Source organism: Chaetura pelagica, unplaced genomic scaffold (assembly GCF_000747805.2).
Source record: "Chaetura pelagica isolate M959 unplaced genomic scaffold, ChaPel_1.0 scaffold419, whole genome shotgun sequence".
Taxonomy (NCBI): Eukaryota; Metazoa; Chordata; class Aves; order Apodiformes; family Apodidae; genus Chaetura; species Chaetura pelagica.
Window position 1 is genome coordinate 57358 of NW_009954498.1, and position 13684 is coordinate 71041.

At 41.4% G+C, this 13684-nt stretch overlaps 1 protein-coding gene across 1 annotated transcript in view; it reads left to right on the top strand.

Moving 5' to 3' along the window:
• The window catches only part of DTD1 (D-tyrosyl-tRNA deacylase 1), a 30381-nt gene that overhangs the window by 7336 nt on the left and 9361 nt on the right, over positions 1 to 13684 (top strand). Inside the window, 4 exon segments of the mRNA XM_010004626.1 lie at positions 1372 to 1462; positions 3050 to 3167; positions 3170 to 3287; positions 9986 to 10083. Of these exon segments, the coding sequence (XP_010002928.1) occupies positions 1372 to 1462; positions 3050 to 3167; positions 3170 to 3287; positions 9986 to 10083 (425 nt within the window).

Genomic DNA, 13684 nt, shown 5'->3' on the forward strand with positions numbered 1-13684 from the left:
GCTCCCTCTCGCGCGCTGCTGCCGCGCGCGCCGGGCCTGCGCGCTCCTGCTGCGGCAGCGCGTGCGCGGCCGCCTCTTCTCACGGGTTGCATGTGCGGCCAGGACAGTCATTTTGCGTTGCTTGTGTGCGGTGGCAGCGCCGTCCCAGTTCCCTTTGCGTGGGGTTTGCGTGTGTTGTCTGTATCACGAGAGTTGCCCCGCTGAAGGAAGCCTACAGGAAAGCTGGAGAGTGACTTTTTACAAAGGCTTGTAACGGTAGGACAAGGGGTAGTGGTTTTAAATTGGAAGAGGGTAGATTTAGGTAAGTGTGTGGGTGTTAAGACACTGAAACGGGTTGCCCAGGGAAGTTGTGGAAGCCCCATCCCTGTAAGTGTTCAAGGCTAGGCTGGATGGGGCTTGGAGCTACCTGATCTAGTGGAAGGTGTCCCTGCCGATGCAGGGCGGTTGAAACTAGATGATCTTTAAGGTCCCTTCCATTCCAAACCATTCTATGAATCTGTGATTCTGTGACTTGCATGTGTTAGCACCATAATTTGAGTCACGTCCTTACGATGCTTGCTTGTGTTGGTAGGGCTGTTCCAATTACTGTTGCACATTGCCTGTGTGTATCAGTGGAGTCATCCCAGTTGCCTCGTCTCATGGCTTGCATATGCTGGCCCTGTGGTCACAGTTGCCTCTTTGCATTGCTTGCGTGTGTCGGTAGTGCAGTTACACAGTTGCGACTGCTTTCTCCCATGGGTTGTATGCCTTGGCTTTATAAAAAGAGCTGCCTCCATGTGTTGCTTGTGTGTAGTAGTAGTGCCATCCCAGTTGCTTTCTCCTATGACTTGTGTTGCTTTACAATCACAGCCTGCTCCTTGCATTGCAAATGTGTCAGCAGTGTAGCCTGACTCACCTTTTTGTGTTGGTTGCATGTGTTGGCAGTGATGTCCCAGGTGCCACCATGAGCTGCTTGTATGAATCAAGGAAGCCACCAGTAGCCGTACATACAAAGTGTGTAGAAGTGGTGGAGTAGAGAAATTGAGTACACTTATTGATATCAGTGAGGTGAATAATTTTTACAGGTATTGGAGAGAGTTCTGTCACCTCTTTGGTTACTACTGCCAACTCAATTGTATACAGTGTTTTTAAGTGCCTGGAGTAGGCATCTTGAGTTAGTCCCTCAAAAGTAAGTAGTGATATTTGGAAAACTTTTGAAAGAAGGATTTTATGTGGTCTTTACTCTCTAACAAACTTAAGACAGAGAAGAAAGGTTTAAAATTACGTTTTCTTTGGTGGTTGTACAGTTGCCATCTGAAGTCGGTACTTACCTGTGTCATAAAACAAGACAGTGCGTTTAGCCCCGCTTTTCTTTTTTTCCCCCTCCCTCAGTGGGTGGTGAACAAATAAGTTCAATAGGACGAGGCCTCTGTGTGCTGCTGGGCATTTCTTTAGAAGATACGCAAAGAGAGCTGGAGCACATGTAAGTCAGATATTTCCTTTTGCCTTCTACTCTGTTCTTTGTGGTTTTGACACTGAATCAGTGATACCTGTGCAGTAGCCAAACAAATGGGGAACTACTGTTGGGAAACTCAGGTTTGCCTGTTTGTTCCTCTTCAGATTTTACCTTAAATACGTATTTCTTAGTGTTTTCTTTTTATGTTCCTTTGAGAAGAATCTGTTGTGAATGGCAGCTGTCTCTGTGTTTTTTTTATCAAGAGCAGACTCAAAAAGGAAGAATCAACATAGTGGGTTTTTCTGATCTCCCTTTTTTAAATGTCAGTCCTTTTTACTGTATTAATTTACCCTGAAGACCTCCATCCTTCACGGATGGGATGTATCAGAAACCTCAAATTCTAATTTTAGCTTGCACATGAGAAGTTTCACTTTCCCAAAAGGCTGGATAATCTCATTAGTTACTTTACAGTAAAAGTGAGTCAATTTTTGCAGCATAAGGGACTGACTCTTTTCATGTATTTCATCACCACAAAATAATTGTGATTCTGTCAGCTAACACACGTAAGAGAGAGTTCTCCAGGGGCTGCTTCTGTCTCCTTCAGGCTGTTGTTCTAGGGCTGACCTCATTTCTTATCAAGGCAAAGAAGAAACTAGTAATAGAGCTAACTGGTATAACGAAGAGGAAAGGCTCAAGCAATTAACTGAAAGTGAAAACAACCCTTAGCAGATGCAGAAGAGAAAGAAGAAAGTGAGGATGTGAACCAAAGATGTCACAGAAACATGTGAAACTTCTAGAAAATGGCAGCAAAGCTGAAGATGTTTTTATTATTTACTCCATTGGCTTGCCTCACTGTTCACCTCTTCAGTGTGTAACATTTGATCTGTTGTTGTTTTTCATTCCTACCCTGATGAATATGAAGGATGCTTTTGAATATTGCAAGTGGGTGATCCATGGTGGCTGTGCCCTCAACACTAGGTTATTTGCATTGCTGACACAGGAAAGGCAGGAAGCTAACATCTAAAAAAAAAAATCTGTGAAACAAATCAGCTTAACCAGGCTCTTCAAGTCCTATTAAAGGAAACTTTAGTAATCCTGTAGACAAAACAGCAAACATCTTTATCATTAAAGCACAGCAGTGATGATGATTTAAGCCTATGTACTTGGGTCTTGCAAGGCTTTTAACCATCCACTTATTTCAGGAGTAAATTCCATTTGTCTTTGATGCGCACAAACTGACAAGGATGTTTTTTGTGACTGTGCCTCAGGGGACTTGGGCTAGGTGACCTTTAAAGATACCTTCCAACCCAAACTATTCTATGATTCTATCCTGTGGCTGTAACGAATCTGTCCTGATGTCATGCTCTGTAAAATTATGATGTTAATTACTGGTCTGTCAATGTTACATATGTCTGTAAGGGCTTTCTTGGTTATGGTTCTGCCTAATGTGAGAAGATTCTCATGGTTTAGGAAGGAAGGGACAAAGGGCTATCTTGTATATTCATTCTGCCTCTACATAACATCTATCTTCCTTTTATCCTGTGTGATAAGTGTTATCTTCTACCTATTGATCCTGCGTGGCACAATTTGGGAGTTACCATTTTCTTCTCCTAGGGTTCGAAAGATCTTGAACTTGCGAGTATTTGAAGATGAAAGTGGGAAGCACTGGTCCAAAAGCGTGATGGATAAACAGTATGAAGTGTTGTGTGTGAGCCAATTTACTCTCCAGTGCACATCCTGAAAGAAAACAAGCCAGACTACCACATGGCAATGCCCACAGAGCAGGCGGAGTGTTTTTATAACAACTTCCTAGAGCAGCTAAGAAAAGCCTACAAACCAGAGCTTATTAAAGGTAAGGACAAAAGGTTGGTAAGGTCCTTGACGTGACTTGAAGTGAAACTTGTTTCTGTGTGCTCTTCCCTGATTGTGACTTTCTTTACTCTGTGATTTTCTGTCTGCATGGCAAGGGAGCTGTCTTTATATGGCTTAGATGGAAAATGGGAAATATGGTTTTCATGAGCAGCCTAGCACGGTGATCACTCTCAGTCTTCCTCTAGTCAAGCTGTTTCTTGGTGTTCCTCTGGAATAGTTTGACATACAGTCGCTCTTGTATTGGATATGTAACATGAACAATGGCTGGCAACATAACCCAGAGAGGCTGCAGCCATGAGAACAAGCTCTGGGATTAGGGTCCTTCAAAGGCTGGATGTTTTGTGCTGTGTAGCTAGGTTAACCCAGAAGGACCATGTTTTCTGAGGTTTGTGGTTAGTTAGGCTTGAAGGCATTATCAGTGTGTGATGGACAGCACAGCTCTGTCACTTTAGTTTTGCATTCTGTTAAGTGGTAATGATGACAGTGGGAGGTGTAATGTGCTGCTTGAGAACAGCATTTCTTTTAAACTATGTTTTCTCAACTCTATGCAGCAGTTTTCTCTTTACCAGAAAATGTCTGACTTCCATTGGTCTTTATGCTTTCTTCACCCTTAATCTTTTCTGTTTGCTCTTCTGTTTTGCGTAATGGCCGTTTTCATAGTTAAATTTGATTTTTTGATATGTAGAAGGCAGGTGTCTAGAAAGACTTAAATTATCAGCCTTACTTTCCTTATGAACAAAAAAAGGAGAAAAGGCAGAAAACTGGTAGCTGGGAAAAGATTTAGAGGCTAACCTCTGTATTAACTGTAGATGAAGGTAATTATTCCAGTGCTTTCCAGGGAGGCACAGTGAAGTGCACACATAAAATGTCCATCCTGTGTCAGCTTTTCAGTAGCTTGTTATGTTCTTCCAGTCATTTGTTGATGATAAGGAAAGCATTTCTGATATTCCTTCACTGCACCCTTTTTGGTCTATAACATAGAAAACTTCTAATGAATTTGGAGTATCTTTATCTTTGTTGAGTTATGACTAAGTTAGGACCCATTCCTGTGCCTCTGAAACTGGTAAGAGAACTTCCTGGGAAGTCAATGGGAGTAAGACTTGTTCTGGTTAAGACTATTGAATTGGACCCTTATGTTCATGTAAACTAAAAGCAAACATGGACTTTCTTCTTTCACTTAAATGAGGTGTGAAAAAATTAATATATCTCTGTATATCTACATCTTTGTCCTTGGACTTTGGAAGATTATCTATGTCTGAAATGCTTTCAATCAGTTTATATTTTTGACAGTTTTTTAAAATTCTCTTTTCAGTGAACACCTGAAATGAATAGTTACTGTTAAGTGCCCATATTTTGACACCTGTTTGCCAGTGCTTCCTGTGTTTTTTGTGTTCTTGCTTGAAACATAGATGTAGAAACCCAAGAGTGACTGCCTGTGCTATTGTGGCGGGTAACATGCATCTGAAACTGCTAGCATCACTGGAAACACTTATTTATGATTTTGCTTTATTTTTAGTCTGTGCCAGTATATTAGACTCTTATAATAGAGGTTTATATTGTGTCAATTCCTTTGCCAGTGTTTTTTTTGTTTGTTTGCTTGTTATATCTGTTGGGGTTTTTTTATACAAAGTTTCTGAAGCTTGGCAGTTTCAGGAATAGAAGACTAAGTCCTGTGGTCGCATCACCAGAGTTTGCAGTTTGACTGAGCTGGTTTAGAGTACAGAGCCTTTACACATTGGCAGGTTGTATGTGAGCAGGACTGCTTGAGTGTAAGTCTAACCTTGTGAAATTGTAGTACCTGGGCTGTGATTTAGAGTAGTGTGCAAACATACAGAACTCTGCTCTGAAAATATCCTAAGGAAATCAGAACCTGAGTTGCTCGGGCATGCTGTCCTACGTGCTACTGTATTGCAAAGGATGATGGGAAGACCCTGAGAAGGAGGAGTGATAAATGAGCTGCTTTACTATTAAATACTTAGTGTACTAGCATGAGGCTCTACCCTCTGTCTTCAAAATCTGTACTCTTGTATTTCCCCTACACATATGCACACACACCATTGTAGTTATTGGGTGATTGGTTCTCTGTATTGCTGTAAATGCTCTTCCCTTTGTTCTTACAAATTGTTTAATACATTTTGGAAGAATAATTTAAAGTGGAATTTGTGTAGCCGAATCAAAGACAGATCAATAAATGTCTTGCCATATTTCCTTGTGTTTTCTAGTCCCTATATTTTTTTAGTAGACTAATTCAGCTGTTGAAAGTTGGGCTACTACACATGCCACTGTTGTAGGTGCTGGGCAGGCAGCTCCTCCATCTGGTATCTGGTCTATCTGGAGCTTGCCAGCTAGGAGCTCAGCATGGTATTTCCCCAAGAGAAGCACAAACTGTTCTTTCACACCCAGAGCAGATGGACATTTGACAAACAATATCTTGGAAAAGACTCAGAGCCCTGGTTCCTAGTTTAACACAGGTATCTTAAGACTGGAGATGAACACCCATACCTAGCAAAGAAGTTCTTGCATCAGAAGTTCTTACTTATCTTACTTCAGTGCTTTCTTGTTGTGAAAGTCTTAGACATCTCATTGTACTCTGAGGATCAGAGCTTGTGAATGCAGGTCTGAGTATTCTGTTGTGCAAGCCAGAAGCCAAAAACTAGGTCTACCAAGGCTCCTCCTTACATGTCAGGACATTTGCTCTCTGTCTTGAATGTGAATTTAGTCTTCTAAGGCAAGTGTGAAATATCTCTCAGTAGCAATACCTGAGTAAATATGAGAGGGCTGTTCCACAAGGAGGAGTTTAATTCAGGTTAAGGTTTGGTGCAAGTTGAAAGCAGAATTAATATTTGATTAATTCCCTTTGTGAGCATTGTCACTGTGGAATAGTGCTCATCTGATCTGGAGCAAGAGTACCTTGCCTGAGGTGAATTAGGAATAACTTTCCGAGTAGACAGTCTTAGAAGTAACTTCTGAATAGAACCAGTGTGAAGTTTCTAGGTCATGAGGCTTGAGATATGTAAAAAATATTCTGAAAGTAAATTATATCTCATTTTCAAGTCCTTACGTCTCAGATGTGGCTTGTCTGTTTCACCTCAGATAAAGGTCTTTGCCTCTGAGGAAAGCATGCATCACTCTAGGTGATCCTGCTCTGCTAGGGGGGTTGGACTAGATGATCTTTCAAAGTTGCTTCCAACCCCTAAGATTCTGTGATTCTAGGAGCAGCAGCTCAAGTACTGTCTACTTGATCTTCCTAAAGAAGCAGTATAACAGCTTTCTAAGCATGTCAATAGATCCTTCCCTCATTGTCTGCATGAAGGTATAGAGTTGTTTTATTCTGCTTGTCAGATGCAGAAACTATTTCTGTGCAGGAAACAATTGTGTGGGATTCCTGCACCGTTGTCGGTATTGTTCTCTTCTCTTAAAACTTCATGGTAGCTAGACTTCAGGTGTACACATACAGCTAACTGAAACCAGTAAGTGTTCTTCAAGCTTTTGTTTTTCAATGGAGAGTCATTTATAGGCATCTCTGAAAATGTACATCTACCAATTCACCAGTGTAGCCATAAGCTACAGATTTCAGGAAAAACTACTTGGGTTTTCTCTGCTGCAGGTTCTTATCTATCAATGGTGGCAAAGGGTTTGAAAACTGTGCTGGAAAATTATAATCCACTAGGTTTTTGATAGCTCTGACATAATTTCTTAGTGGGACCTTTTATGTGTTCCAGGCTTCTGCAAATGTATAAAATGAAAACAGGTCTTTTGGATTATTTTTATTTCACTTGTTTTGTGATACTTTGGCTCATAATTTCTGTTCTTTCCTGAAATACTGACAGCTTCATCATATCTCTCTTTACCCAGTCAAGCCAGCTGCATCTTTCTAAAGTAGTGACTGTTGATGTACCAGCAATGTGTGATGTGCCGTTCTTTGATGTCACTGTAGCCTCAGTTGTCCCTTCCCTCCAGAGGGTACTGAGCCTACAGTACAGCTGTCAGATGGAAAGTTGTTTTCACTCCTGCTGTAGTAGTTCTTCTTAGGTTATGCGATGCAAAACTGGTCTTCACACACTCAGAATCTCTGTTTGCGTCCCTCCCAGGGCTGTTCTGGGGAACCTTCAGTCCTATGGTCCTGTTGTGATGCCCATCCTGGGGAGTCAATGGTAGTGGCTCTCTTGAGCACCTTTGAGTCTGTGTTGGGTCACTGCCTAGGGATATGGGAGCAATTCAGGGTTGCACAAGACTTATGAGGTGTTTAGGAGAGGAAGCAAAGGCAGGGAAAAGGGGTGGATCTAGGTGTTTTCAGGAGGAACAAGCATGGGAAAAGAAGGGGATATGGTTACAGAAAGGACCAGCCACATGTACGCAATGGCTGATCAGTATGCTTGTGGCCATGCCTTGCACCTGATCTGCTTTGTCTTCTTAATAAATTCCATTTATAACTATTTCCCTGGGTGAGGGACCCACTGTTATGTGTACGTGTGTGAATGGGGTACTGAGTGCAAGCAACTGGAGTAGGACCAGGGGTCCAAGGCCTGTTTCTGCAAGTGAGGGTGAGTGGGCAAAAACACAGCAGCATGAGCTGACAAGGAGCTGCAATGGCCAGAGCAGAGTCTGGGTTTGTGTCTCTGAGGTTGAGAACACAGGAGGAACTGGCTCTTGGAGGATCTGTAGGAGTCCTGGCTAGTTGCTGGGCAGTCGAGATGAGATGTGTATGTATGTGTCTCTAAGGGTAAGACAGAAGGGGAGACAACTGCCAGAGAGCTGAGGGGAGATGTGTGTGTGCGCATGTGTGTGAGGTGGTCTTTACCAACAGCTGGAGCAGGGCTTGCAGGCCTCAGGGACTTGTATTTCCCGGTGCCAGCATCTGGGCAGGCCAAAATCCGTGGGCAGCTACTGGGCAGACTGAGTGTCTAAGCTCACCTGCCGGAGAGGTCCACATCATATATATGTACATACGTCCGACTAATGAACTTCAATCCTGATCCGCTAGTGAGGGGTTCAAGGTGATATTGTAAGTGCTATTTGTGTTCATGTGAGTGGTGAATGTTTCTGTGTTGGTATCTGTGCAGCTGGCTGTATATATATACACGTATGTGTGTAGGATACATGTGTTTGTGCATGCATGTCTACTGGGAATACATGCTCAGCCTTGCTACTGTTTGGACCTGAGGGTGTGCAGCTGGTGTCTCTGTTGCTGTGACTCTTCAGTGATCAGTCCAAGAAACGTTTTGCTTGGCTGCTAGACCATTGTCAGCACTCTCATGCAGCACTGTGGTTTGCCAGATCTTGTATCAGTAGCTCATGGGATACCTTATGGCACACAGTCTTTGCATTGTGATATGGCCCATATGTGTTGGACAAGCCTGTACATGTCTTTTCTTCTTCCTTTTTCTTTTAAGCAAATACCAGACTTCTCTCTGACTTACCTTCCAGAGCAATTTGTCTGAAGTAGCATATTAATGAAGAATCAGGACAGTTTGGTTTGACCTCTCTCCAGTCGGGGACATCACATGTTGCCATGGAAAGCTGCTGTGTAGCTATACAATGTCTCTTGTAAACATTCCCAGTGAGTGGTTGCTCCACTCACTCGTTTGAGCCTACGGCTTTCAGCATGTTCTTGCTCACTATTCGAGATAGCAGTTTTGGTTGTGTTGCTGAGCATGCTTCAGGCCTGCCTTCCCAGTAAATGAGACTGTTCTAGTCTTTGGATAACCACTCTCTGCTTGCTGCAGAACACCTTTTTTTTCTTCCATGCATTTGTATTGGTATAGTTTCATATGTTCTTGTTGTTTTTGCTACAGGAAGGTCTAGAAAGGTGTGTGCAGGATGGAAGAGGATATGTGGAAGTGAGCAGTCCTGTAGGATCAGCCAGGGTTTGAGTGAATTTGAGGAGTATAAAGGTGGACTAGAAAAAATGGAGCAATTAAGTTTGCATATAGAAAAATGAGATATAAGAAGACAGCATACAAAGAGATGGCTTTTGTAGACTATACAGGATAAAAATATTGTGGGTCTGTTGTGATGGAAGCTTCTGAAATGCATACAGAAAATGTGGTCTGTGCTTCAGGTGTTGTGCTAATAAATGCCATTGATGACAAATGACACAGACATTCTTTATTTCAGAAGTGTATTCCATGAAATAGGCAGGGTTGAGGAAGAAGATACTGTCCTTTTTTTCCACCATTTTTGCCAAACTCTGTCAAATAATGGCCTGTATTGCAAACAAGAATGTAGAAATTTTTGTAGCAGATTGGGACTGAGCTGTGCACCAGTGTCCCCTGCTCTAGAGTATTCAATGTCAAATGCTTCAGAGTAGTCTTCAGGTGTTTTTATCTTTTGCTTATATATAAGAATTCTTCAAAACATCAACTGGTTAGCTGGACTAGATCTCTAGGCTTGGGTGTTGCATCCTTCATAATTTAATCTCCTGCCTGTGAGAACTATCCTGCCTGTCCTGAGTTGTGAGCACGTTCATTATCTGTAGACCTGGATTGTTTTGTGGATGTTTCTGTACTTAGCTGCATATTTATCATCTTTGATCATCAGACCACATCGCTGGATGCACATAGAATAGGTTTTTTTATGTACTTTTTTTTTTTCTGTTTAGATGGACATTTAGAAACATTTTGGTATGTGTTATCCTTCCAAGAGTCCTCAACACTTGTTAACCTCTTCCACTTTTAGATGGCAAGTTTGGTGCCTACATGCAGGTCCACATCCAGAATGATGGTCCTGTAACAATAGAACTGGAGTCTCCAGCTGCCACTGTCGACCCTAAACAGGTAAGCGAGCCAGAAGGTCTGTCTGGGAAGGATGGATCACCTCTGTGGATTTGTGACATTCCTTTTACAAAGCAGTATAGCTTTCCTTAGGCATGAGAACCTTTTGCTTCCTGTGCAGCCTGTTACCTTTTGATAGCTGCCTGATGTCCTGGTAAAGGTCATGCATGTGTAATGCAGAACAGCTTTTTTACAATTTATTCTTGCTCTTCATTAAAGCTGCTGTTTAATCATGTCTCATGAATTATGTTTTTAACGTGTCTTGACCCCACTTTTTAAAAAAGAAGTTTCTTGACATTTAGGAATTTTGGCTTGTGGGTAGCTGGATGGAGCTGAGGAGCTGCCTCTTTGTCAGAAACAAGAGAACAACAAATTTGTCTTGAATTTAACTCTGGAGTGGAGAGGAGAGTTAGCTCTGCTGAGCAACAGCTGAAAAGCAAATGTAGGGATGAGGTTTTCTTGTTCTCTAAACACAATAGTGACCAGCTTTTCCAGGCTGAAAGAGAAGGGGGAGAGATTGTTATTACCAGCAAGGCCACACCAACCCTATTTCATTTAACATTCATTTAACCTGTTCTACTCTAATTATTTCTATCTGCAGTTTATTCTGTGTACAGTCACCCTACCAAATTACTTGACTAGTTGACCAGCAAGGTAAAATCACTTAGCTTCTGGAGTCTGTCCTTAAGTTGCCATCTGACCATCACTCTTCTGAATAAAAATCAGACATGGGTTTTTCAGCCAGTCATGTATGTTTATGCCTGCTCTTTTAAAGCCTGCTTATAGTTCGGTGGTAATTGCAGTGCTACTTGTAGCTGTAATTGGTGGGAACTGTGCATCTCCTAGGAATTCTGCATATCTCAAAATATCATACTAAGAATATTTGGAGCCTACTGGGAAAAGAGCATGGGAAAGATTAAAGAAGCATCTCTTGTTGCCTTAAATGGCTAAAGTTTGGAGTTTGTTTTGTTTGACCTCCAAATTCTGCTCTATCCTTTTGTGATGTTGTAGCCCATGAAAGAAATAAATCTGGTCCTGGTCTTTCTGTACCTTCACAGCTTTAACACAAAGCATTTTCAGGCTAAACTGTGCATAATTATTAACAGCAGCAGCTCTGTCTTTGGAGTGAGGAATTATTGTAGGTGGTAGCATTCACACCCCTGCTTGGAGGAATTGAACTGCTACCTGATTTGCCTATGAAACAGAATCTGCAAGAAAGCTGGATGTCAGATAAACCAAGTGCTTTGATATCCCCTTTGAACAGCCCTCAATAGAGTTCTAGCTCACTGTTTTCATGTGCTATATTTATGAATTCTTAGGACTGAGATTTTGTTTTGGTGCTTTTGGCAGTATTGACCCTCTGCTTTTGCCACTCCCGCTTTTTGTGAAATAGGAAACTACATGTTCCCTTCATGCCACTGAGCAATGGCAATGTTTACTCTGTGCTCTTACTCCATGCTCTTGCATGGCTGTGTCTCAGGTGCAGGTGGCCATATCCTTTGTATAGCAGCATTTATTATAACCTGCAGTTGAGGGCATCAGTGGCAGGATGGATGGCAGCCTGTGACTATGAGATGAAGCCCCATGGTGTCTTGGTCTCTAGGCCATACCTGGTGACCAGACCTTTTTGCTCAAGCAGTCTAGTGGGAGTAATTGGTGTAAGGGTAGGTGGAAAGATGGCATGGAGCAGTTTCTGACTGAAATGGAGAGCACTGGGAGAGCTTTTCCACATGCTATCCTGTGTGTGGGTGTAAAATAACCCAAGAGTCACCAGGGCTTCCTGGATTTTGCGTTACCATCTCTTTCGTGATTAATGTTTGCTTGTTTAAGGCTTTTTCCCTCATAGTTGCCTGCTTTTCATATCTGGAAACACCTTCCTGGTGGCCATAACATAGACTGAAGACTGTGAAGGATGCTGGTTTTCAACTTTTTCTGGTATGATTCCCATCTTAATGTGAATGATTCTGCTTCAGTCTTGCCTGCTGATTGCCTTCCTTTCCTCCTTAAACCTCATTTTCCATCAGCAGAGATGAGGCTTCTTGTGCTGGGTGTGCTTAGAGCACTGTCATTTATTCTAACGTAAGATTGCACCAAGTATATTCTTACTAGAGTTGGTGCCTGGACCCTATGAAGAAGAGGACAGACAGAGTCCTTCTGTGGGCTGAGTGGGTTCTGGACAGTCCTTGTATGAGAATAAGAGTAATGTGAATTTGTTTGCCTTCCTCCTGCAGTGTATTGTCCACACACGTTTCGTTAGCCACCCTCGGTTCCAGTTTCTTGCAAAGCCTGATGTGGGGGATTGTTGTTTGTCACAGAAATGGAGGAGCTCTTACCATAGCACAGACACTGATAAAGTGATCCAGCTGTGGGTGTTTTGGATTCAAAAAGAACTTAATCTATACCATCTTTCAAATAACCCAATTTTGGAAACTGTTACTGGGTGTCTTTTTCTGCTGATATTGGGACCTTAATGCACACTGTTCAAGGCACTGCTATTTCTAACAGTCTTAAGCATCCTCTCCTGATATTATTTGACGTGTATGCCATCCATCATCTCTCACCCATCATACAAGACATGGGATGAGGAAGAACCAATTTAAATTTGTCATTCTCTTCTCACTTCCCTGCCTGTTACTTTTCTTTTTTTGCTGTCATACAGTTTCTTGATTTGCATGTGAACTAAGTCTTAGAGATGGTGTGGTTTTTATCTTTTTGCTTTCTGCCTTACAAAGAAGAGATAAATAGACTATCCTGCAGTGTTTAATGGGATGTTAACAGAAAAAGATTATACAAATAATTGCTGATAATAGCTCTTTTATATCATTGGATGTGACAGCAAAATACCTCTTTTTTAGTTTGTTTTTTTTTCAGTCTGTGGTAATTGGTAATCTGATCTTTATAATTCCTTAGCAATGTAATTAGTGAATTTGTGCCTAATTAGTAAATTAGTTCCTTGTGCTAGAGAGGTCTAAATAAATCACTTACACAATTAATAAAAAATAATTTAAAAGTACCTCCTCATACAACAAATATGTATGTGAGTGTATATGTATAAAATATATATGTGTGTATATATTTCTGTCATTCAAAAGAATATCCCAGCTGTTTGTGAAACCCTAGTTTCCTAGCAGAGGAAGCTACTGCATTTCAGTTTGTTGTGAAATGTTCAGTTCCATTGTAATCTGATTTAATAGTAAGCAAATTAATTGAAAATATGAAGTAAATCAAAAGATTCTTACACCAGTAGTAGTTAGTCATGACGGGGCCTTTTCTGAAGACTGGATAATTTTTTTGGTATTGGGACATGTGAATACAATAATAGGAAAAGAAGTAATGAGATGGCATTTAGTTGAGCTCTTAAAACACCTTTTTGGCAAATCTAATGTACAAGAAGTTTTGCTGGAAAGGCAAAATAAAGCCACAGATTAGAAAAAGAATAAGAAATATGAAAACAGAAAGACATGAGACACAGTAAATATATGCATGCAATCATTCTGTTCTGAGTTCAAGAATAGCAACAGCATTTCCTGCATGGTGTTTGAGAGTGAGGGTAGATCAAGTATTTCCCTTCACTCTTGGCTATCATGCAGGAAAAAAAAAAAAA